Raw genomic sequence first — 26,689 nt, 5'->3', positions numbered from 1 at the left:
TATTTATGCTTTATAGTCGATCCAACCCAAACAAGGGGATCAAGAAGTACACTGATATGTCAGCAGATCTTCCTTAGCCTCCAAAAAATGTACTAACATGGATATGTAAATAAAAGTTTTGAAAAATAATTGATTGTGTTTGCTGGTTTTCATAACAGCTGCATGTGTATTATTATATTTACTAATTCCAAAAATTAAATTAATTTCTTATATAAAAGGGTGAGATTTCCCCTATGGAGGTGTGGGAGGGTCTGTTCACATGTTTGTTTTTAGTTAAGCCTATTTTTATCAAGACCTGAGCACTTTTAGCCATTTCCCTGGATAAATATAATCAAACAGGGAGTATATATTGGAGAGGACAAGCACTTATGCAACACTATAAGATCACAAGGAGATTGAGGGTCCAGTCGGCCACTAGGACCGTGCAACCTAACTCTAAATGGAGACAACAAAGACACAATCTCCTAATACCTAACCCTAGCCACATAGGCACACAAATTCATATTCATTTGGCCTATTATTATTTGATTTCTTTTTTCTTTAATAACTAAAAGGTTTTTTTCAAAACCAATTCATTTTTTTATTTTATTTCTTTAAAAATTTAAGTTAAAAATTACATATTTAAGTTAAAGCTTTAAAAGTTTACTTTAAAAATTTAATTTAAACTTTGGTAGAAAAACCAATTAAAAAAAACACTCGCCTCCATCCAACTCACCATGGTTGGATGGACTTCTGACTGGACCCTGGTGCGCCATGGCGGACGCCGTGGACAATCCAAGGTCCAGGCCCCTTACCGAGGGATGGCCCGTGCACCGCCCGCCTCCAATTGGAGGAGGGGCCCAAACACTCATCCTAACCCTAACCCATCCTAACCCCCCTAACCCCTAACCCTAAAACAAGATGATAGACAGAGTGGACTAAGGAATAGGGGGTGCCATAAAGAAAAAGGATAGAAAGAAAGCTCCCCAAGTAGGGTTGAGAAGAGAAAAAAAGAGAGAGAGTAAGAAAGCTCCCCAAGTAGGGTTGAGAGGAAAAGAGGAAAGTCACGTAAAAACAGAAAAAGTGACAGAGAGAAAAATAGAAAAAACTAAGTACAGAAAAAATTAAAAAGCCAAGAAAAAACCTAAGTAAGAAGAAACAGAAAAAAGTAAGACAAAAAAGTCAGAAAGAAAAGCTAAGAAAAGAAAAAGTATAAATAGAGGACAAACCAGTCCCTACCCTCATTGAGCCCAGCCTGATGAAGGCGAAGTAACGCCGAAACGTCGCGACGGGCTCAATAGAACAACTAATGGCCACTACTACCCAATGATGGGCAATTTTTTGATCCGGGGGCATCAGTGCCTACCCCAGTCGAGTGAGCGTGCACCAGGGGACCCAGACTTCTGCCTGGGACCCCTTTCTTTCCCCAAACCCCTAACAAGAACAAATAAAAAGCATGATTTAAAATTGAATACAACAAGCAAATAAACTAACTAACTAATTAACAAACAAACAAACAAACAAACAAACAAACAAACAAACAACAGTATATAAAATCAAAACAGATAAAATCAGAACAGTAGATAAAATCAGTAGTTAAATGTAAGTTTTGAAATTTAAGCTTAAAGTGTGGATTTGGTGCTTTATTCAAATGCAGCTGAGAACAGGTGAGTCTTCAACCTGGATTTAAATAAACTGAGTGTTTCAGCTGATCTGAGGCTTTCTGGGAGTTTGTTCCAGATATAAGGAGCATAAAAGCTGAATGCAGCTTCTCCGTGTCTGGTTCTGACTCTGGGAACTGATAAAAGACCGGATCCAGATGACCTGAGGGATCTGGATGGTTCATACTGGGTCAGGAGGTCATTGATGTATTTTGGTCCTAAACCATTCAGAGCTTTATAGGCCAGCATCAGAACTTTAAAGTCTATCCTCTGACGGACAGGCAGCCAGTGTAAGGACCTCAGAGCTGGACTGATGTGGTCCACTTTTTTGGTCTTAGTGAGGACTCGAGCAGCAGAGTTCTGAATGAGCTGTAGTTGTCTGACTGATTTTTTAGGTAGACCTGTAAAGATGCTGTTACAGTAATCAAGCCTACTAAAGATGAATGCATGGACTAGTTTTTCCAGGTCCTGTTGAGACATCAGATCTTTAATCCTTGATATATTCTTGAGGTGATAGTAAGCTGACTTTGTTATTGTCTTAATGTGTTTTTCTAAGTTTAGGTCTGCATCCATCACTACACCCAAATTTCTCGCCTGGTTTGTGGTTTTTAGATGTATAGATTGAAGTTCTCTGGTGACCTGTAATCGTTTTTCTTTGGCGCCAAAGAGCCTTTTCCTTTTTTGTTTTCTTTAGGTCACGAGCAGTTGTCCAAGCATTTCACTACATATCGTACTGTGTATGACTGTGTACGTGACAAATAAAATTTGAATTTGATTTGATTTGATTTTGATTTGAAGAAGACCTTCACAGGTCGTAACGTCACCACATAGGCACACAAATTCATATTCATTTGGCCTATTATAATTTAATTTGATTTCTCTTTTCTTTAATAACTAAAAGGTTTTTTTTCAAAACCAATTCATTTTCTTTATTTTATTTCAAAACCAATTCATTTTCTTTATTTTATTTCTTTAAAAATCTAAGTTAAAAATTACATATTTAAGTTAAAAATTTAATTTAAAAATTTAATTTAAACTTTGGTAGAAAAACCAGTTTAAAAACCACTCGCCTCCATCCAACTCACCATGGTTGGATGGACTTCTGACTGGACCCTGGTGCGCCATGGCGGACGCCGTGGACAATCCAAGGTCCAGGCCCCTTACCGAGGGATGGCCCGTGCACCGCCCACCTCCAATTGGAGGAGGGGCCCAAACACTCACCCCATCCTTCAAATTTGGGGAAAAGGAGGACACATTTGTCGACTACATTCGGAGGAGTCTACAAATCTGGACAGCCTTTGTCGCGTCGTTGTGACAACGGGGGGGGGGGCAAATACCTCAAATTGAATTCTGCATTAAATCATGTTCAGTTGTTTCTAATCTTTCCTTATTGAAATAATATGTTTAATCCAACTACTACACATGTCAGTTTAAAATTATAAAAAGACATTCATTATATTATATTAAATGTTTTGTGTCACAGTCCGCTGTGGCAGACCGTGTGGAGAGTGCGTGGAGGACTCAGGTGCAGACACAAGTGATACGGGAGTGAACTTAAACCAAAAGCGAGCCTTTTATTGTGGCTGATGAATACAAAAGAAGCAAACAAGAATAAGGGCAGCACAAGAGCAATAACTAAACAGAAAGCTAAACTGGGAATAAACTATGGTAAGGCTATGACTTAGAATACAACAGACCGGGCATGGAAACACAGAGGGTGGGAACACAGACGACGCGACACAGACTGTATGAAACACCGAGACTAAATACACATGAGGGATGATCAGGGGAAGTGGCCACACATGGGAGCACAGCTGACACACATGAACCTAACGACAGGACAGGAGAGTCCAACTGAAGCGACAGCATGAACATGACAATACAAGACACACAGACATAACACACGAAGGGCAAGGGAGGCTTAATACAAGGGTAACATAATTACAAATGGGATGGACTAACTTAATGAACCTAAACAAACAATAAACATCAAAATAGGCTAAACACAAAACACTGGGTTGCACGACCCAGGACCATGACAGTTTTGTATCTTTGTGATTTGTCTGTTTCCTTTTCCTGTTGTATAAACTCACTTTGGATCAGCTAACTCTAAATACTGAACTAGCAGCTGGTACCTGTCTGAATGTCTCAAGCTTAACTACAGCATGAAAGAAATATTAATAAAAACCTGTGCTAACACACAGTTAGCCCAAAGGAGCTTGCCAAGAAAAGCATCTGAGAACCTTCACAGACACACAGTTAGCCCATTTCACTGTCATTATTGAGATTATGTATACTATCTAAACACTTTGTTAATGATTTATTTAGAAATTCCAAATGATGCCAAAACCATGCCATGAGCCATCAACAGCTCCTTGATAACTTGTGTGCAGTTGGTGTAATATTTATTTTAAAATGGTGAATATATTGTTTGCAATGTATAAAGCTACTGTTATTAAACATGTTACATTATAGTATATAAGCATATTAATTACCTATAAGTCACTTATATCTTATAAATTAGATATTTAGGTGGAATAATTTTTCTAAAATAATAAATTTACTATGTACTAACACAACAACAGGCCAAGAAAGCCTTGAAATAATCGAAATAATCTGATTAGGTTCCTAATCAGCTGTTCTGAGTAATAGGTTTATAAATCCAGGGTAAATAAAGTCAGACCATCTGTAATGTTTGAACACCAGCACTGACAGAAGTGACAAACTGCCCGTGTCTGGTCTCACGAGAGTGAGGTTTGTTTTCAGGAAATGGGGAGGTTGCAGCAGTTGTAGTTTGAGACGTCTGGTTTGAAGAAACCACGTGATGCTTTTTACTTCCTCTGACAGTTAGGCCTCTCTGCGTCTCTTCTTTTGTGATCTGAGACACACAGAGATGGCGGGTACAAGGTGAGTTCATTTTAAATATGAAATCTCATTATTCTGTTGTCTCTGTGATTGGTTTGTTTTGGTGTGTGTCTGCAGGTCTCACCGCTGCGTTACTGGGGTTCACATTTGTTTACTTTCTGTAGGCCTCCGCTCACTTCTGGCTGAAATTTAAAAAAAAAAGGCCAATAATAATAGGAATAACCCTAAATGAGCATAAAGATTTCATTTGCTTATTTTTTTTAGACCAATCTCATCTGAAGTTATGGAAACATTGTAACAGTCTCTGATTCAGACTATGAGGTTATGATCGTAAGACTTCATGCATGACTGACGGTCCAGCTTCCGTTGTTTGGAGGGTTTCATTTTGTTTCCGGTTAATGAGGCTTCACTTCTCATCATGTCAGTTCTGAGACCTGATCATATTTTTAAGTGTGCTGTTTTTATGATGTGGTTTTATGTCACAGTCAGTTACTGAAACAGCTCAAACCCACAGAACTGCAGACACGAGGGATGATTCAAACATATGTCAACGTCATAAAAAACAAAATGATCAGAGTGTTTAATGTTTTTATTTGCATTTTCTAACACACTTACCAGACATTTCAACAATATATTTAAATGTAATATTGCACACTAAGAGTTCAGGAAGTACATACAAACCATCAGCTTCTTTCTATAGCCCCACATTCTCCAGCCCTACCCTCTTTTTTAAAATTATTTGATTAACCACATTTTAGGAGGAAGACCAAAGTGTTACGAGATGGTACTTTGACATTTTCTTGATACTGCTCAACCTCTGATGTACACCAAACTTTTCATTAAAACTGTTGAAAAAAGATGTGACTAGGGATTTCAAGAAATGCTGTTTTTTAATGTTGTTGATTGTTTTTCCATTGTATTCTCCAGGAAAAGTGTAAACTTCATCCTACTCTTTTCCAGCACACACATTGTGTGGACATAGAGATATACATGAAAACTTGATGTTTTTTAAGTTGTGCTTTTTCTTCTTTTCTCTTATTTCAGTTATATTTCCATGTTTGAAATAATCTCTCTCTCTCTCGCCCTTCCTCCCCCTTTGACTTTTGAGGGAATTGTTGTTGTGATTTGGCAGGATATAAATAAAAGACAATGGCTGTTTACACACCTGACACGTGGTAAAATTCTGTCACCAGAATCATGTGGCCTGGAAGTATCTGCATGACAGCAATAAGAACTACTTGAATTCTCCAGATACTAAGAAAAAGAGCTTCAATGCTTCCCTTATTAACGTCTTTAGAAGAGGAAAAATGCTGTTCTATAAAATACACCATCCAGCCATTCATGTAAACCAGCAACAGAACTGTAAATGTCAAGTAACAGTGTGTTTTACATTCCATGCCAAAAGCTGCCAACACTGCCAGTTCAAATACAACCGGACACACTCTTCTCTTATTCTAAGTCCTGGTTAATTTTCCTATCCAGCTTTCCTTATATTGTTTCCCACTTAGATCGAGGAAAACTGGTTAGAAAAGGAGAGAAGAGGTACTATTCAAACATACCCTCAGTCTTTTCAGCTCTGGTTTCCTTGCAGCTGGCTAGCAGAAAGGCAGACATTGTGTAACTAAAGTGAAGCAAACAGGAAAAAGTCAAACTGTCCTCAGATCCTTTTGTGGATGGAACTTCTGAATGTTCAGTCACTCAGTTTAAACAAACAGGAGGTGTAAACAGGTGAATAGACGCAGACAGAGCCATTTCAGTTAAGTTTAACTGATTCTAATATTACATATTTTATTAAATGTATTTTTATTTAATCATGGTTAATTTAACATTACGCATAATGGGTGTTTAAAAGCTACTTTTTCAATAAATTGTAAAATAAACTTTCAGTGGGGGGATACAAATTCTACAAAGTATTTCCCAAAGTACACAAATGAAAAGAATGAACAGTCTATGTACGTTTTTACCTGAGAAAATGGTTACCCATACTGCCTGGGGAAACATAATAGTCTTCATTATTTTAATGGGAAATAAAATGTAATATCATAATACATTTTCTCTAAAGTGGATTGTTTAAATGCATAGAAATATAAATTCACAGACATCATAACTAACTGTAAAGCTATGAAATGATAAAAATGATTGTTTTGTTTTTCATGTGCAGAATCACGAACCTGCAGAGTACCGTGAAACCAGGGATTCAGGCTCCACAGCGCAGCACAGCGACACAGGGAGCCGTGCAGATGCGCATTAAAAACTCTCCGAGCTCCGGAGACCGTCTGAGTCAGTCCAAGTCGATGGTGCTGCAGGAGACCGACCTTCCTCAGAAACCTGTACGTAAATCACAAAGAAGCACCAGCCTGCAGGAGACGCTTCTGTTTTAATGAACATGTCTTTTGCAGATCTCTCGACATCGCAGGAATCAGTCTCAGCACAATGTTGTGGTAGCAGGAGCTGCTACATTTGAACCTCTGGTAATTACAACCTATATAATCATTACATTCCTCCTGTTTTCGAAAAGTTCCTTCACAGATCCGGTTTAATCTCCTCTCTCCACATCTGACTCCCCCCACATTCACTCCTCTGTAAGATGATCTTACTTTGTCATTTTGCTTTTTATTTGCGATCCACAACAACTGATCCCAGTGCAGATTGGTCATCATTTATGAAAACACAAAAAATCTACTTCCCAATTAAATGAATGAATGTTTCAACAACAGCACAGTGGCGTACGAAACAGTGATTAGCACTGTTTCCTCACAGCAAGAAGGTCCTGAGCTTGATTCCACCACCAGTCTCTCTGCGTTAGCCCTGTGACAGACTGGTGACGTGTCCAGAGTGTAAGTATTTACAATACTTACAGTGTAATTTGTGCATCCTTTCTTCTTTATCATCATCTTTATTTAGAAAGCAAGTGCTGCACATTGGAACTAAATAATAAAAATTCATAACATATAAATAAGATCCAAATAAAAGAAAGTGAAATAGTTAATTAATTAATAATTAATTTAATTTTAAGAAAAACTAAGTCTCATTGAGGCCAAAAGCCAAAGAATAAAAATGGGTTTTAAGACATTGTGGTGGGGCGTGGTTCGTGTGGGGGAAGTTGACACACCTGAGCTCGATCTCAGGCATATTAAATGTGCCAGCCCAAATGGAAAAGATACAAACTTTATAAGATTAATATATATCTGTCTTGTGTGAAACTTGTATGAAAAAGCATACAAGAGTGAAAACAGATAAGATCCCTTGAAAAATTATATAAATGAAACTTGTATGTTTTGAATACTTACTAAAACATTATATGAAAGTAATGAGAAAGTGGCCACTTTCATGAGTAAATCATGTAAGCCTTATATGATTCACTATATGAAGTAGGCCACATCTGATGCAAGTCTTTTGTAAGTTTTTACTATTTCTTTTCCATATGGGAGGACCTGAGGAAGTGTTTGTTTGTTTGGTTGGGTGGGTGTTAAGATAAGATAAGATAAGATAACCTTTATTAGTCCCACACGTGGGAAATTTGTTTTGTCACAGCAGGAAGTGGACAGTGCAAAAGTTATGACGCAAAAATTAGAATACAATAAGAATAAATACAGTACACAGCTGTACAGAATAGAATAAAATAATATACTATATACAGTAGAATAAAATAGAATAAAAATATACAATAAGATAAAAATAGAATACGAATGCTATATACAACTGAGTAAAAATACAACGATGCCAGAAAAGATTATTGCACTTAGTGTTATTGCACATGTGTGGATGTGTGTGTTTGTTCAGTTAAAGTCTTTGTTGTGGAGTCTGACAGCAGTGGGGAGGAAAGACCTGCGAAATCTCTCCGTACCACACCGTGGGTGCCGCAGTCTCCCACTGAAGGAGCTGCTCAGTGCTGTCACAGTCTGCTGCATGGGGTGGGAGACGTTATGTGTGGGATGCAGCTGAAAAGCTGTGGCCGGGAGTTGTAGATGCAGCAACCAGGAATAAAAAGTGTGTAAAGAGTGAAAGTATGTGGTCGGGGCCGTCATTGCTGTCACAGACGTATTTTAAAAGTGGACAGTGAAGGGCCCTGGCTGTATCCCAATTCAGGGTCTGCAGCCTTAAAGGCCGCATTTTAAGGCCGATTACGTCACAGCGACGCGACAAAGGCTGTCCCAATTTGAAGGCTGCTCGAAATGCAGCCTCAAATTCGTCCTTCATTTCCCTGAATTTTAAGGACGTGGCGGTGTAGACTTCATGGCCCAATATATCCCAGAATGCATAGCGCGGCTTTGGGTGTGGATAATTTTGCTGAAAAAAACGGCGGATGAGGGGCGCCTGAAGAGTAAACTTTAAGTAAGTACTGAATATTATGTCACTTATTTATGTGCAAATGTTTAATAATGAAGAACATTAAAACATTACTGTTGGCCACATGTCGGCAAAGTCATGTGACATTAGTGACGTTTGTACTAACTTGGTTTTAAAGCCTTTACTTTAAAATATACGCCGTTCAATAGCTGACCTTAATCTTACAGAGAATGACCAAAGCTCATGTAGAAACAAACAAACAAATGAACAAATGATTTTCTTCATTTCATTTCTGTCAAACAAAGCTGTATGAAACGTTTCCAGCTGTTAGTATCATGGTTGCTAGGCAACCTGGGCAGCGCAACGGAGGCTAGACCGTCCCATTTCACAAGCCTCGCACTTCCGGCCTTAGCGGTCTTTAAGTACGCGGCCCTTGAGGATCGTTGAGACTGCGTACTTTAAGGCTGCAGACCCTGAATTGGGATACAGCCCCTCTCTAACATGGAAGGGCAAGTTATTCCATTATTTAGGAGCCATGATAGAAAAGGCCCCGCCCCCTGTGAGCTTCCTCCTGGATCTCAATACTTCCAGGAGCAGCTGGTCAGCTGACCTGAGAGACTGACAAGGTGTGCGTGGATGAAAAAGCTCAGAGAGGTAGTGAAAGAATTTAAAAACCAAACATGAGAATCTTAAAATGAACTCTAAAAGACACAGGCAGCCAATGCAGTGAGGCCAGGACAGGGGTTATATGCTCTCTTTTACGAGTTCCTGTTATGCAGTCATGCAGCGGCATGAACCAGCTGCAGACGTGAGAGCAACGACTGACTGACCTCCACATAAAGTGAGTTACAGTAGTTCAGACGGGATGAAATAAAAGCATGGATCACTGTTTTAAGGTGCTGCCTCGAAAGAAAAGATTTCACTCTTGCCAGTCGCCTTAAGTAATAAAACTGGACTTCACCACTGCTCTGATTTGGTTGTCCAATTTAAAACCACTGTCCAACTTAAAACCAAGGTCAGTAATTACAGGTTTAAAATAAACTTCCAGGGATCCAAAATCAACAGGAGGACTAACAGGCACCACTGGGTCCACACACCAACAATTCTGTTTTCTTGTACTTGAAATTTAAGTAGTTTAAAGCCAACCAAGCTTTAATGTCATCTAGACATGTCAAAACACATTTTATGGAGATGCTATCCTTCTGCTTTAGTGGCAAATAGATCTGGCATTCATCAGCATGTGCAATGAAAAGAGATCCCATGCCTTCTTAGGAAGATGGCGCCAGCAGTATGCACGGCGACACGTCCGTCAACTCTGCTAGCTTTGCTTTGGCTTTCGCTAGCCTTATCCTTTTCTATTTGATCCTAAAATGCCCTCGCTCTGCGTGTGTACAATCGCCAGCTACTCTTAGAAATCAAAGCATCGTATGACCTGGCTCTTAAACAAACGGACACAGGAGATGATTATGGGCCTCCTCCACCACTTTTTGAGCCCTGTATTCCGGTTTATCTGTGCCAACACTCCTACACCACTTCCTGGAAGAAGCACCCGAGGAAACGAGGAAAGCGGGCTGGTACACTCATCAAAGTCCGAGCTCTTCTCCATGCTTCTCGTGGAACTACTGGACCAGCAGAGTGCATCTTTAGATGGATCCTGCCTGTTGTCCCTGGAGCTCCCATGACACTTGATCCCCCGCTCTCAGCATTCTATTTCCCTAAGCGGCCTCGGACCCGTGGATGCGGTGTGGACCACAGAAATCTTCGTACACTTAACCAAGCTGGAACATCTGATGTTAGGATCTACACACTCCAAATGGATTTACTAAATGTAAGATCATTAGCAAACAAGACGTTTGTATTAAACGACTTCCTAAAGTCACAACAGTTGGACTTTCTGTTTCTGACAGAAACATGGCTTCAACCCGGTGAGTCTGGAGCTTTTTTGGAACTGGTTCCTCCTAATTTCTCATTCTTCACTCTCCCTCAGCCCTCTGGTAGGGGGGGAGGCTTAGCCACCGTGTTCAACGCTCGATTTCACGATTTCATCAAATATTACAGCACGACTCATTTTCTAGTTTTGAACTCCAACTGTTTGAGTTACACCTACACTCTGCTGCGCCTTTGCTGTGTGCCCTCATATACCGTCCTCCATCTTAAAAAGGATTTTATCAAAGAGTTTTCAGGTTTTATGGCTGGAATCGTTCTTAAATTCGACAGTTTTTTCATCCCTGGTGATTTTAACATCCATGTCTGCTGTGACTCTAAACTTTTGGTCAAGGACTTTAAATATTATTGACTCTTTTAACTTGACCCAGTGGGTTACCGGTCCCACGCATGAAAAAGGTCATACACTGGACTTGGTGCTCTCCCACGGGCTGGATGTGTGCATCACGGAAATATCCAAGTTGCGCATCTCCGATTATCTTCCTGTGTTGTTCACTGTAACGCTGCGCTGCTCTTAATGCTCTGACAGCGCCCGCTTTTTCTGCTGCCTTTATGGATTCTGGAATAATGAACTCCAACTGTAAGAGTGTTGAGGACCTTTCGGACATTCTTCATTCTACCTGCACTGATATTTTGGACTCGATTGCTCCATTGACAAGATTCTATCGATTAGGGCTCTTGTCTCGTCGTCTGCTGCTTGAGATCATTGTCTTTCTCCTATGTGCTCAGCTGTCCTAGAGCAGTTTGATCCCGTCTCCCTTAATGACTTGACCGCGGTAGTTAGTAACTAGGGCTGGGTATCGTCACTGATTTCTAGAATCGATTCGATTCCAATTCACAAGGTCCCGAATTGATTCGATCCACGATTCGATTCAATTCGATTCGATTAAAATCTGGGAAATTTTGCCTGAGACAGTCAGAAATATTATAATTCAGATCAGTACATTTACATATTTTTGTATCTATAAAAAGGAAGCTGACACTTTCCAGACTTTATCAAAGGTGTGAGCGTCACAGCAGAGGCCTTTGTGTCAAAGTAGCTGAAGATAAAACACAGAAAAACATGAAGGTGATTTTCCTGGCCTGGATTTTATTAAAATATTCCACAGTACATCAAAAACGAAAGAAAACCATTAATCAACATATGAACATTACCTCTGAAGTTACAGCGGTTTTATTACAGACACAGCTGAGCGTTTTGCATTTTGCAAAATTTTAAAAAGTTTATATTTGTTCAGAAGCCTGTTGAACAGCAGAAATTAGGTTTTCTTTTCAGAAGTAAGTAAAAGGGGGAAAAAAACAGCGGCCGACAGCCTGTAAACAACGGTAGACTTGTTTGTAACAAGCAAGCAAATAATGCAGAAAACAGATTTTTAGATGGAAAACTGTTCTTGAAGTACAGACAGACAGAGAGAGAGAGAGAGAGAGAGACAGACAGACAGACAGAGAACAGCAAAAGTCAGAGTGAATTCATGACAATGTTTATGTGAAGCTAGTTTGGATCTTTTGCTGCTGGTTTGGTCAATAATGTTTGAAGAGAGATAAAACCAACAGCTTTAGAATCACCGCAAAAAGGGCGTGAACACAAAGCGCGGACATCAGAATCAGCGAGCTGTCGGCTTTCAGCCCCAACCCTGTCCGTGCCGTTGGGTGAGAAAGTCACATCTCACTGATTCTGATCCGTCGGCGGGTCCGAGCTTTGTGTTTACATCTTTGTGCAGAATCCGTGTTCCTGCTCTCATTTACTGTTTTAGCTGTTTGGTGGTTCTTGAAATTTTGTGAGATTTCACCAGAGATTCTGGCGTTTCGGGCAAAATAAATTAATATAAAAAAATAGATTCAGGATTTTAATAAATCGATATCACGTTATCCAAGCCTGAATTGATTTTAATCGATAAATCAATTATCAAAACCCACCCCTATTAGTAACCTAAGATCATCACACTGCCCCTCCGTCTCCCTCCAAGCTTCCTTAAAAGCACTTTTAATACACTTTTAATGTTGGGCCTTTTATCCTGAGATTAATTAATACGTCCCTTGCTACAGGCTGCGTCCCATCATGCTTTAAACAAGCTGTAGTTCAGCCTCTTCTTAAAAAAAACAAAACCTGGACCCAACTGTTCTGTCCAACTACAGGCCTATCTCAAAGCTTCCTTTTCTATCTAAAGTCTTGGAAAAAGTGGTCTACCTACAGTTGCAGGCCCACCTTGATTTTAATATGATCTCTGAAAAATTTCAATCTGGTTTTAAATCACTACATAGCACTGAGACGGCACTTTTAAGGATTTTTAACGATGTTCTTTTAACTCTGGACTCTGGCAGCCCTGCTGCCCTTTTATTGTTGGACTTGTCAGCAGCTTTTGACACGGTCGACCATGACATCCTGTTATCACGGCTAGAATTTCATGCTGGCCTAAAAGGATCTGCCCTCCAGTGGTTTCGGTCCTATTTGTCAGAAAGGTCTTTTCATGTCAATATGGGCCCCCACAACTCCAAAATAGCCCCTCTTAAATACGGTGTACTTCAAGGCTCTATTTTGGGTCCTGCCCTGTTCGCACTCTATTTGTTGCCATTGGGCTCCATCTTCTCACGGTACAGCATTTCATTTCACTGTTTTGCTGATGATTTGCAGATTTATCTACCTTTAAAAGCAGGGTCAGACCATCCCCAGCTCTTATTACGCTGACGATTTCAAACAGTGGTTGTTATTAAATTTTTTAAAGCTAAATGAAAGTAAAACTGAGGTTGTCATTTTTGGCAACTTTAATCATATCGACAGCACTCTGGGCACCCTTTCCTCGTATTGTAAAACACATGTAAAAAACCTCGGTGTCTACATTGATGGTTCTTTTAAATTCAATAAGCAGGTAAGTGCAGTAGTTCAGTCCTGCTTTTTTCAGTTAAGACAGCTGGCCAAGGTAAAGCCATACCTCCCGGCTAACGTCTTTGAGCGTGTTATTCACCTTTTTCTTACTTGCAGATGAGACTACTGCAATTCATTGTGTTATGGTCTAGATCAGGCCTCCATCCATCGTCTTCAGATGGTCCAAAATGCAGCTGCTCGCCTGCTAACTGGTACCAAACGGAGAGAGCATATAACCCCAGTTTTAGCTTCTTTACACTGGCTTCCTGTCTCGTACAGGATCCAATTTAAACTTTTACTTTTTGTTTTTAAGACACTTAATGCCCGAGCCCTTCCTTACCTCCTTATGCTCCAGGAAAAACCACGAGGTCTAGCTCAAAATTAATGCTGTCCATCCCACAGACTTATCTCAAAGCTCATGGTGATAGATCCTTCTCTGTGGCAGGTCCCAGACTTTGGAATAGTCTCCCCTTAAATATTAGATCTGCACAAACACTTGAGCAATTTAAATCATTACTAAAGACACATTTCTATGCCCTGGCTTTTAACACACTATGACCCAAGCATTTTGCTGTTATTTGAATTAGTCTTAGTTATTGTTTTAATTCTTTTGTTTTTTTATTGTTATTATTGTACTACATTGTTGCTTTTTAATACCATTTTTATATTGTTAAGCACTTTGTGCAGCATCGGCTGTTTGAAATGTGCTATATAAATAAATTTGACCTTGACCTTCTAAGGATGGAGCCCTGTGGGACGCTGCATGACAGAGGAGCAGAAGATGATTCAGAACTGAGAAGGCTGGTGGAGACAATTGGTTTAGGTCTTATTTGGCCAAGAGAACTAAGTGCAGAGCCACCAATACCCACTACATCATTTAATCAAGAATTAGACTATTGTGGTCTACAGTGTCAAAAACAGCAGCTAGGTCAAGCAAGACCAGAACGAATCACATACCAGAAGGATGTCATTAAAAAACCCTTAATGCAGATTCTGTGCTATGAAGGGTTTTAAAACCTGATTGAAAAAACCTCAAGGATGCCATTATCATCTAGAAAATATTGAAGTTGACTAAAAACTGTTTTCTCTAAAACCTTGGAAAGTAAAGGCAGCTTGGAAATAGGCCTATAATTGGCCACGACTGTGTGATCAAGGCCAGGTTTCTTAAGCAGTGGCTGCACTACTGCATGTTTGAAATTTGCAGGAACCATACAAGAAGACAGACTGCTGTTAATAATGTCAAGGACATACTGTCCTATACTAGGAGAAATGTCTTTAAAAATAAAAAATTGTGGAGGAAAAGGATCCCGTGGGGAACCTGTGAGCTTAATATGGTGCACCACATCCTCTAAAGTGGAGAGCGTCACAAGCTCAAACTGAGTAAAAACAGCAGTGCAAGGGACAGAGAAAGAGGGGTCAGAGTCAGGAGCTGTGATCAGAGCCCTGGTGGTGACAAAAAAAAACAAAAAAACAAAAACAAAAAACAACAACCCCTCAGAAAATTATTGCAAATATCAGGAGAAATTTCCAAACAGACATTCAGTGGAGTATTAGGAACAGAGTCAGTGGTGTTAAATAACACACATGGGTTAGGACTGTTGGAAGAAATGATATTTTCAAAATATGCCCTTTTTTGTCTCTGACAGTTTTCTGGTAGCGATGTCAGCAGTCTTTGAAAATTTGAAATGATACATGCAGTTTTTCCTTTCTCCATCTGGGTTCTGCTGGGTGACGTTCCCTCTTGACAGCGTGAGCGCTGTCATTAAACCAAGGCGCAGGTTTAGCCCGAGGCTGTCTGGGTTTTAATGGAGCCCCACAGAGTCAGAGAAATTCCTCTTGCATCCAGATGGCTATCCAAATCTGACATGCAGATTTGGATAGCCATCTGGATGGAACTACTGGTGAGGCCAGGAACGTTCAAAGCTTTGAAGTGGCTTGTTCTGATCCCCACAAGTGAGTCTGATTATCGGTGTCTACAGAGAGTTCACTGACATCTTGGTTTGGTTGACATATGGATTAAATATGCATGTCAGTTCATTCAGATTAGTTTTTCACAAGTAAACATGGCTAACCTTTAGAGTTACTGTTTATTTTAAAATAGATTTGATGTAAAGTCCCATGTTCAGTTTGTCTTTCTGGGTTTCTGATGATTCTCCCCCCCCCCCCCCCGCTCTCGACAGCATATGTATAAAACGTCTGAACACTTCCTTAATTTCCCTTTTGTGTGCTTCCAGGTGGATTTGAAAGGTGAAATCATGAATATGGCTAAAATTTCAGACAGTGGTAAGAAGCAGAGGAAGAACTGGTCTTCAGTGTGGACTGTGCTCACCTCAGACCAGTTAATGTTTTATAAAGACAAACAGGAAACTGGACTGGTATAAAAATCTTTCATCACTACTGTCAGTGTATCTCTACTTATATTTATCATGTCTAACTTGTGTGACCCATCACATTACTGTCTTTGCGCTTAGAAACCAGGAGGTAAGGCAGATGTGCTTCAGCTGTGTGGAGCATTCATTGAGTGGAATACTGAGAAATCAAGCAGGAAAAATGTCTTCCAGGTGAACACTTAATTGCTGCTGATGGCTTATTCTCTCTGGTTATTTAAAATAGATGGTACAGAAATGAACTGGTTTTTTTGGTTGTTTTTACCTGTTCTAGATTAAAACAAGCACAGGAAGTGAGTACCTTGTCCAGACTGACAGTTACTCCACTGCCAGCAAATGGTACGACGCCATCAAAAAGACCGTCGACTCTTCAGTAAGAAGTCACCACCCTTTAAAATCATCATCACTATATTCCTTGTTCATTAATTATAAATTATTTCTGTGCATTTTGTGAATTTCTTTTCAAAAAGACAAATTGATCACTTATCAAACTAATCTTCCTGAGATTGCTTGTACCTCTTTTCTGCTCAGACTAAAGAAGGTTTTCCTCTGCGGAGATCAAACAGTACAGACTACCTGCCCAGACACAGCTCCCTACCTGGATATGGCTCTGCTTCTCCTGGTGTCAAACAACGTAACCCAATACACCGACGATCTATCAGTGAGTCTGAGGAATAATGATTTGTATTTATACAAAGCAGCAGTGAGCAGCTAAAGCCACAGAAACCATTAGTGTGTAAAACATGATTCACATCTAAATTATCATGACTGCTCCATAACTGCTGGAGGTGGAAAGCAGCTGTGCAACTCCTAAAAAAAGTTAAGGTAATAATGTCACGCGGGCGGAAACTGACTCAGGCGCAGACCAGCTGAACTAGAATTACAGTCACAAGTGTATTTACAAACACACTATGTGAAATTATAAACAGTGTATGGGGGCAGGGACTTTCATTGGTCCAAGGGAAAAAGCGAAGCACACTCTGCTCGTTCGCTCCTCTCGCATTTGTCATTAGCACTCTCACCTACTCCACGCCACGCTGCCAGGGAAACAGATCTAGGGATAAGGACAAGTCCAGGAGTCTATGCACAGGAGAACCGTGGTTAGAATAAACTGAGAAATCACACAAGAAACAGATTATCAGAGCTGTACTGACGAGAATAACTCAACAATCCAGCAAAGACGCCTTCTTTGCTGGATGACAAATACAGTCCTTGGACCAGTCAATATGGGGTTTATGTGTATTTAGCCATGGATAACCGAGAACGAAGGATACAAGCATCATCAAACAGAAAGGAACTAATCTTTTCAACATGGTTGCAGGAAGAGGAGATCTGAATGGCCTGCAAGTGATGATACCCATCGTCACTTGCAGGCCAATATAAACCTGACACTAACACTGGAGTCTAGGTAGGGAGACGTCCTCAATCGTGCCCACCAGCATTCCTACTGCTACTGACGGACAAAATCTTTCGGCCACGTGGGACAGGTGTCTGCATAGTGTCCTTATCTGCCACAATAAAAACACTGACCAGCCAGATGTCATTTCCTGCAGTCTGAGAGCAAAAGTCGGGCCTGGCCAAGCTGCGTGGTCTGCTCTTCCTCCTCTGCTGGCTCGTCTCTTCCTGGCCTTCGTTCCCAGGGATCAGCCCCTCATGGATCTATCAGGACTGGAGACCTGTTTACCATATACCTGCATGTTGTCATCAATCCTAACAGTCATGGAAATCACAGCATCCTACTCACTGGAGTTGAATGCTACCGTGCAGTGACTTCTCTTCATAGTGAAAATACAACTTACAGCTCTATCTCTGTACAATGGTGCTCAGCTATCTCCACATGTTCCCGTAAATCTCCTGGGAGACTTTCACCTTGACGAGCTGGATTACTGACTGTGTTCCTCAACAATACAGTGTCAGCTACTGTGTTAAGTAGAGAGCCACTGACAAGGCTGATCAGCATCAGGATAGCATGATTAGTCAGGAGGGGTGGCCAACTCCAAGGCGGGAAACTCTTCAGGCCTGGTGTTGCACCAAAACACAAACACCACCATATGCACACAAACATGCACAGACCAGGGCCCTGTTCTTCGTACCTCGCTAAGTAAGTTAGCTGGATTAGATTGTTGACGATTTCGCGTGATCCTGGATCGTTCGGTTCCCCGAAGCTCATCCGGGACTTGCTGTCATAGCAACAGAGCCGTAAGCGTAAACCTGCTCGGGAGCAGGCTTACTTTATGTAAACAGGATTAGATTGCGGCCACGCAGGTATGTCCGCTTCATTTATACGAAAGCAACAGCGATATTCCACCACTGTTTCACCATAAATAAATATTATCAATGTAACTAAAGATAATGCAGCACCTGATCCTTTTATTGATGTCACACAGATACATACAGGTCATTTCCTAAAAAAGGGAAATGTACTATTAACATTCTATTACATGTATGTGATTATTACAGATGTAATTCATATTTCAGAGTAGTAATTGTAAATTACTTCGTGTAATCAAGATGAGAGACCACGGCTATAAAAACGAAGGTGGATTTGGGAAGTCTGTCGCAGCCATGTCCTGTCCGTATACGCGACCAACCCATTGCGGAAGGTGCAAGATTGATAAGGAGAGTCCTCAGAATTCAGCGTATATTGCGGGATAGACAGGATCCTTTAGCTCAGCGCGACAGTGTGCTCATTGAGAGATATCGATATTCCCGTGAGGGTATTATTTAGTTAACCAACTTGTTGACGAGGGGGTGCAGGACCACCACCTGTCTTTTTTTCCTCTGCCCTTTTCTTGGTTGCTGTTATGAACAAACTAACAGAGTATTACAGGCCAGTATTACCTTGCCAAGAGACGAAAAGCAATCTAAGAGATAAATATTACCATTCTGTAGAATACTCCTGTATTCCACTTTTACTTGTTCCCATGTTCTTGTGGGTCCTGTTGTGGCTCTAATGTGAAAGGGGATATAATATAACATATTATAATATAATATAATGCCATATGATATTGGACAATATAGTGTCATATGATAGATCTACCCTACCGCCTACTGGTGTTGGCCAGAGGGGCCGATGGCGCAATATGGCAGCCTGGCTACAACCGTAGCTGCCTCCACCAGTGTGTGAATGTGGGAGTGAATGAATAGTGGTATCGTACAGCGCTTTGGGTGCCTTGGAAAGCGCTATATAAACCGAATCCATTATTATTATTATTATTATTAAATTACTTACGAGTTTGATTTGTCAGCAACTTTCTGCCAGCCCTCTCTCCTTGCTTTTGCAGCCTTTGCAGTGTTCTCTTGCGTTTTAATTAAACTCTGAAACTCCTGAAATCCCGCACTCATGAGTTCTTGCTCTGCTGCCGGAAAATACCGTGCACGCCCCTTCGACATTTTCGCCGACCAATCAGCGGGTTGCCGATCAATGTTTCTGCTTTAGGCTACGTGTTTGAGAATTATACCACGGAGTCAGGTACTTCTGATTTGAGGCCTTAGTTTTCACAGGAGCTACAGTATCCAGAGTTGTATGTGGTGAGGAGGTAAAATTATTAACAAGATAATCGACCTCTGTTGGAGCGGCGTTCAGATAGCTGCTCTGCTCTGTGTTGGTACAGGGCATTGGAGATGATAACAGTGGGTGGATTATATTCTTAAACTTAGTTACAGCGCTTTCAGAAAGACATCTACTGTGATAAAGTCTACTCTCCACCGCTGTGTAATCAATTATTGTAAATGTAAATGTTATCAGGAAATGATCAGACAGGAGAGGGTTTTCAGGAAACACTGTTAAATGTTCAGTTTCTCTGCCATATGTTAAAACAAGATCTAGAGTGTGATTAAAGTGGTGGGTGGGTTCTTTTACATTTTGAGAGAAGCCAGTTGAGTCTAATAACAGATTAAATGCCATGTTGAGGCTGTCATTTTTAGCATCTACATGGATGTTAAAATCACCCACAATAATTATTTTATCTGAGCTGAGCACTAAATCAGATAAAAAAAAGTCTGAGAAATCAGACAGAAACTCTGTGTAAGGCCCAGGTGGACGATAGATGATAACAAGTAAGACTGGTTTCTGAGTTTCACAGCTGGGGTGGACGAGGCGAAGCATCAGGCTTTCAAATGAATTAAAAGTCTGTCTGGGTCTTTGGTTGATTAGTAACCATATCATCAGAATATGGGTGATGAGAGACATCATTTAAAGTTAATATTGAGAAACATTATTCTGAACATTATTCCGCCATAGTTTTTTGCAGATTGGTGAACCTCTGCCTTTTTTCACTTCTGAGAGCTCCTGTTGTGCCTAAACTGTACAAAGATTGGCTACAATCGTTTTGCATCCATTAAAACACTGTTGTGATTGGATACAATTACCCTGATTAGCTGCAAATTGTTCCTGCAGCTGTTTCTTTTTAGTACCACTTACTTATCCAGCTTTTTGTTGCTCTGTCCCAACCCATATGGAAAAGATATATATAAATCTTATAAAGTTTTTATCTGTCTTGTATGAAACTTGTATGAAAAGCATACAAGAGTGAAAACACATATAAGATTCCTTGAAAAATTATATAATGAAACTTGTATGTTTTGTATACTTACTAAAAAAAATATATGAAAGTAATGAGAAAGTGGCCACTTTCATGAGTAAATCATGTAAGCCTTATATGATTTATATATGATTTACTCATGAAAGTAGCCACTTTCATGAGTAAATCATATATGTTTTTACTATTTCTTTTCCATATGGGAAGAGCTGATGTTTTGCTGCCATCTAATTCAAAATGAGCGCATGTGTGTGTTTTCTGTTCTATTGTGAGTAAAATATGGGTTTATAAGATTTGAAAATAATTAATTTCTGTTTTTTTAATCCCTAACCCTTTTACATTCAATTCAACTTAATTGAATCCTGTTTTATTTACACAGCACCAAATCACAACAACACTTGTTTTACATAGTATCTCAAAGCTGTACCTCAACCTGTTTCTTCTGTAGACATGTTTGGCAGCTCAAAGCTGAAGCACAGCGCCTCAGATAGCGCAGACAAGAATGGAGTGAAAAACCGGCTGAAGAAATTCATCATCAGACGTCCATCCATGAAGACTCTACAGGAGAAAGGCCTGATAAAAGGTTTCTGCTTGTTTTGCTTCAGCCTTTTTTCTGAAGCCGTGTTTTCCAGTCGTGTTTTTATGCTTGCTTCCTTTCCTTTAGAAATGTCTTTTTTAAAAATTAAAACTTAACTAACAGTTTGGATAAATTTTGTTTCAACAGCATTGCTGGCAGACTAGAGAGGTTTAAGAAATAAAATAACATCGTGTTTTTATATACAGTGTTACCTTTGCAGAAGTTTTACAGGTTCGGTTTTACAACCTAACCCTGGCCCTAACACAAGCTTAAAATGATTTTTGTGAGTGAACTGGCTTTCAAAATGTGCTTAATCTAATAATTAAGTTAACAAAAATTCTAATTGATCAAATTGTTATAACATCTGTCTCAGATCGAGTGTTTGGCTGCCATCTGTCGAGTCTCTGTGAGCGTGAAGGGACCACGGTACCAAAGTTTGTTCGGATCTGTGTGGACGCCGTTGAGAAACGAGGTACGTTTACTGATACTGAAACTCAGACATGACTGTGCAAGATATGGACACCCACTCTCCCACCCATTCCTTGACATCCTTGCCAGTCACAGGAGCACGTTCAGTGAGAGACTGAGATTATCCATAATGCACCAATGAACGACACAGGAAATCATTGCTGCCCGTGGCCATCTACAGTACACAGTACAATAGTTACACCCCGTTGCACATGCTTTACAGTAAAATAATAACTAACAAAGTTTTACAGGTCAGAGTAAAACGTCAATCATATATATTTCACCTCTGCAATATTCTGGATATTTACAACTGAGCTACTTATATATTAGAGTTATTTCTTGTATTTTGTAAACTTTGTAATATATTGTATTATTTAGTTCAGTCTGTTACCGTTATTGTGTGTGTGTAACTGTGACCACATGATTTCTTTTGGCATTATTCTGATTCTAAACACAGGTACAGTGGTATGAAAAAGTGTTTGCCCTCTTCTTGAGTTCCATCTGGAAATTAAGAAGACTCAGATTCATGCTGACCAATGCATGAGCCAGAGTCAAGTTTCTGCATCTCTATGAAAGTTAAAAAGTACTTCTGCATGGAATTGTTGTATAAAGAATGTGCTGCCATCTGTTTGTGACCTCAAACTGAAGTGCACATGGGTTCTGCAGCAGAACACAGCAGCAAGTCCTCCTCCGAGTGGCTTAAGAAAAACAAAATGAAGAATTTGGAGTGGCCCAGTCAAAGTCCTGACCTGAACCCAGAGTTTATAAAGCCAGTTCATGCTCAAATAACCTCGGATGTGCTAAAATTCCTCCACAGAGCTGTAGAAGATTCATTGCTAGTTATCACAATTGCAATTAGGCTGCTAACGATGGACCAACCAGTTATTAGGTTTAGGGCACTGTGGTGGGGTGTGGTCTGTGGTGCTGCTGCAGGAGATCACGCCTTGCTGGTTATGCGGACTGCTGTAATGCTGTTGTTGTTGGTGATGTGTGTGGCTGGCAGCTTTAGAGCTGCAGTCGTGTGTTTGTGACAACAACCGTGAGAATGCGAAATAAAGAGATGCTTATAAGCATAAAAATGTCGTCAGGTCTGCCATGGATCATTTACAGGGGCAATCAGTTTTCGTAGGTTTGGACTTTTCCCCTTGATAATAAACACCTTCATTGAGAAACTGCATTTTGTGTTTACTTGTGTTATCTTTGTCTATTTAAAATTTTTTGATAATCCGAACCATTTAAGTGTGACAAACATATGAAAAATTCAGGAAGGGGGAAAACACTGTATGTTTAGTTTCTGTTTCCTGAAAGCTAAAGCTGTTTGAGTACAATTAACTAGCAACGAGTAGTACATATGGATCTATTGAATGAGCTCAGACTTAAATTAAGGTTTTTAATAAAGTGTATCTCTTTGCAGGTCTGGAAGCTGACGGGATCTACAGAGTCAGTGGAAACCTGGCCACAATCCAGAAACTTCGCTTCCTCGTCGATGAAGGTCAACTAAACAGTAGCTTTTACAGTAGCTGTAAAGTAGTTAATTTCCCTTTCATTTATGAAAATGGGTTATAATTAATCAGCGTAAGTCTTACATTGCCCTGACAAAGCTAGGGGATTAAAACAAAGAGTCAAACAATGCAGGTTACAAAATGAAACAGAATTTTATTAAGAAATTAAACCTCGATACACAGCTAAGCAACTAAGTCAGTCAACCAAACCCATCAAAATAGTGCTTGTGGCATGGCCTTACACCAATAATTTATATCAAAATGTATTAAATCCTCCTAAGTAGACTCTGAAGTTAAAAACCAATACATATAAAATGGTAAAACAATGTGCTCTGACCTCTTCTCATAAAATCCTGCTCAGTAATATTTCCATGGTTGTCCCACAGAGGAGGACCTGGACCTGGAACACAGTCAGTGGGAGGATGTCCACGTCGTCACCGGAGCCCTCAAAATGTTTTTCCGTGAACTGCCGGAGCCACTGTTTCCATTTAGGTTTTTCCAGCCTTTTGTGGAGGCCATCAGTGAGTAAAACCTGCCTTTGTTATAAATCTTCAGTTTGTGATGACTTCATAAAATGGTTCTTTTATTTCTGTAATCTCTGCTGCTCTTGGTCAAGTCACTTTAAGAATGAGACTTGTATTTAGACAGAATCACCAGACTGCTTGAACAAGACTTTTCTCCCCCCCCCCCAAATTTAAAAACGTTTCAACTTCAATTAGAAATCTAAAGGTTAAACTAATGCTGCTGTCATTTGTTTTAACAGAGATCAAAGAACCCAAACAAAAAGTTCAGGCTGTGAAGAAACTGATACAGCAGCTGCCCAAACCCAACCATGACACCATGAAGCTTCTCTTCAGCCACCTGCACAAGTAATCCAACACACACCTGAACCTCACCTGTTAGGAGCATTTACAGTGTTCAGGTGGAATACTGTGGAATAAACCACTGCACATATTACTTTACAAACAAGTGATAATTCTTACATTCCTGTCCATATATTTGGTTTGTATCTTATGTTTCTTGTATTTTGCACACCGCTGTTGCTTGTGAAGCTTGCACACAAGAATTTCACTCACATGTGCTGTGTCAATAAAAGTGATTTGATTTGATGTTCACACAATCACAAAGGCACCATCAGAAAGGGTCGTATTTATAAACTCAGGATGGGTAGCACATAGTACACTGTTTGATGCTTTGTTAGCTAATTTAAAGGACATGTTAACGTTTGCATTTTCCTTTTGCAGAGTTCTGGCCTTTTCCAGGAAGAACCTGATGTCCACTCAGGGCATCGGAATCGTGTTCGGTCCAACGCTGATGTGGCCTGAACTGGACGCCGGAAACATGGCGGTCAACATGGTGTATCAGAATCAGATTGTGGAGTTCATTCTCACTGAAAGCCAAGAAATCTTCAACTTGGACGGGAAGTAAAAGGTGCTGAGCGGGACCAAATCAGCTGATGGACTCACGTTTACAGATATTAGAAGCCATGTCTGGTTTGGGCCGGGATGTAAAAACTGGAATTTTCAGAAGATATTTTGTCAGAGTTTATATTGCATTAGCACAAATCTATAATTAAATGTTTTGACCCTTTTACCTCTGCCACAATCGGTGTTGTTTTCAAATACAAAAATATACAGTACTCCAATAAATAATTCTAATGATTTTCTGTATATAACCTACCACTGAATATTTAAAACATATCCTAGTGTCATTATAAAATTCAGCTGCATTATCACAAAATTAGCCTGCAGAGCAAACATGTATGAAACATGAATCTTAGTAATGTTTTTTTTATTTCAAATATAGCATTCACACTACTCAAGGCTTCACATGAACATCTCAAACAAACCCTGTCATATTATTGGTAAAATATTGCTGAAGATTATTTTAAAGTTATTGAATGATGGTGAGTAAATAAGATGATTTGTATGATTAGTGTGTTTGTTTCTAGACAGTCTTGCAGTATAAATATTGACTAAAAAGAAACAATAGAGCCTGAAGTCAACATAAACATCCAACTTTAGTGAGAACTGACGCATTTAAAAAATCTACAGCAGAAAACAGAAAACAAACTGGATTCAGACAATAATTTGTGTGTCAAAAGTTAAAATGAGTGAATATAACGGAAAATATGTTCATGTGTGAATAATTCAGTCCAGAAAGGGTTAATCTGTCAGCACAAAGAGTTTGATGTGTGTTTGTGAGTTTGACAGTTAATCAATGAATTCTGCCAGGAGGTACTGAACCGATTAAAGTTTTTAAAGGTTCTCTCTTGTGGTCTGAACACATCAGACTACAGCAACAAAAATTTATTTAATAAGAATAGAAAAAGAGGTGATTTTAAATTCCTGTAAACAGCATAAGTTTCCACTAGTTCGTGTTTGTATGTTAAGATATTTTAACTGAACAGAAATGAAACGTTCTAAAAATTATTTGAGATTTTAAAGGTTGCACATCTTGTGAGAGACGAAGATACTGAAGGTACATCTCAAGTTTACTTGACTAGTTCCTATTGATAAATATATTTTAGAGATTTCGCTGATTAAAATTTACTAAGCTCAGCCGTCTGTTCCTTGCTATCTAAAATATATTAGGACACTGGAGTAAACTTTCGACCATCTCACACTTCTGTTTAATCAGTTTTCTGTTTGACGTTTATTCAGCTGTGTGAAAACTATAACTTTAATCTCAGCCAAAACGATTTACTCAGGAACAAATAAAATACTGAAAAAGCCAAACAATAACATTTTTAAGTTATCTGAGTGACTTCTATATCATTTTTAACCTGAGTAGCCAAAGACCGCGGGGATGTGGAAACGATGTGCAGGTAGTTTGCTGTTGTCGCCCCGGTCAGCTATCGAGCTAGTGGGTCTCTGAAAACGTCGGCGCACTTTTGCAAATATGCGATGTCTTGATAAACTGAGCAGATATTTGAAGTTTACACAGCTACTTTCTCACCTTATAACATGTTAAAAGTTTATTTTGTGACCCAGAAAGATTAATAAGAGTAATATTAAAAACTTTTTTTTTTTTTTTTGCCTGTCCCATTTGGTTCTTTAGCTATCAGAATTGTTGTCTGAAGACCAACAAGGATACCCAATGGATTTATTTTGCCAAATGGATCATCGTGGCATTGCCGTATTGGTCCATTTGATCGACCTTTGTTTTTATTATTTATTTTATTTTATTTTCAGTTGTTACAGACGGGACAGACATGAGTGAGGGATAGGAAAGGGAGAGAGAAAGAGGAAGGAAAAGAAAAACAGAAGGGGAGAGGGACAGTGAGAAAGGGGGGGAGGAAAAAAAATCTCCTGGATCACCTGTTGAGAGAAAAAGAATAGAAAACAAGCAAAAAAAACCCAAAGCAACATACTAAACACAACACCATCGCATTAATCTAGCTAAGTGTAAACAGCAGTAAATACTAAATATTCAATATTGTTGTGCAGCACGCAGGACAGACAGCGCACAATGTGCTTTGAAGTAGCAGCCAAGAAAGGTGTCATTTAAGTCTACGAGCAGTGAACACCCGTGTGCATACCTGTGTGGATCAGCGCGCTTGTATTCAAATGGTTTCCACATGTAATGGTCTGCAAGAGGATGTAGAGAGCC

The 26,689-nt window shown here is 39.7% G+C and overlaps 1 protein-coding gene across 1 annotated transcript; it reads left to right on the top strand.

Annotated features, from left to right (window-relative positions):
• Nucleotides 1–3,886: 3,886 nt before the first annotated feature.
• Nucleotides 3,887–26,090, top strand: arhgap15 (Rho GTPase activating protein 15). Its single transcript, XM_085434879.1, has 13 exons — nt 3,887–4,547; nt 6,667–6,835; nt 6,905–6,976; nt 15,837–15,977; nt 16,074–16,163; nt 16,264–16,362; nt 16,521–16,650; nt 20,979–21,113; nt 21,481–21,579; nt 22,990–23,067; nt 23,464–23,598; nt 23,841–23,946; nt 24,322–26,090. The coding sequence occupies exons 1-13, from the start codon at nt 4,534–4,536 to the stop codon at nt 24,503–24,505; spliced, it is 1,452 nt and encodes a 483-aa protein (XP_085291005.1). The 5' UTR covers nt 3,887–4,533; the 3' UTR covers nt 24,506–26,090.
• The last annotated feature ends 599 nt before the right edge of the window (nt 26,091–26,689 follow it).

This window comes from Copadichromis virginalis, linkage group LG16, assembly GCF_057382275.1.
Source record: "Copadichromis virginalis isolate Kocher_CV1m ecotype Utaka linkage group LG16, C_Virginalis_male_GT1.1, whole genome shotgun sequence".
NCBI classification, from domain to species: domain Eukaryota; kingdom Metazoa; phylum Chordata; class Actinopteri; order Cichliformes; family Cichlidae; genus Copadichromis; species Copadichromis virginalis.
This window is presented reverse-complemented; position numbering and strand designations above follow the sequence as displayed.

Bases quoted from the DNA above. Each gene is read 5' to 3' on its own strand.
- arhgap15 (XM_085434879.1), top strand. The intron at 6,836-6,904 runs GTACGTAAATCA...TGTCTTTTGCAG, and splicing joins CCGACCTTCCTCAGAAACCT to ATCTCTCGACATCGCAGGAA. The intron at 21,114-21,480 runs GTTTCTGCTTGT...CATCTGTCTCAG, and splicing joins GGAGAAAGGCCTGATAAAAG to ATCGAGTGTTTGGCTGCCAT.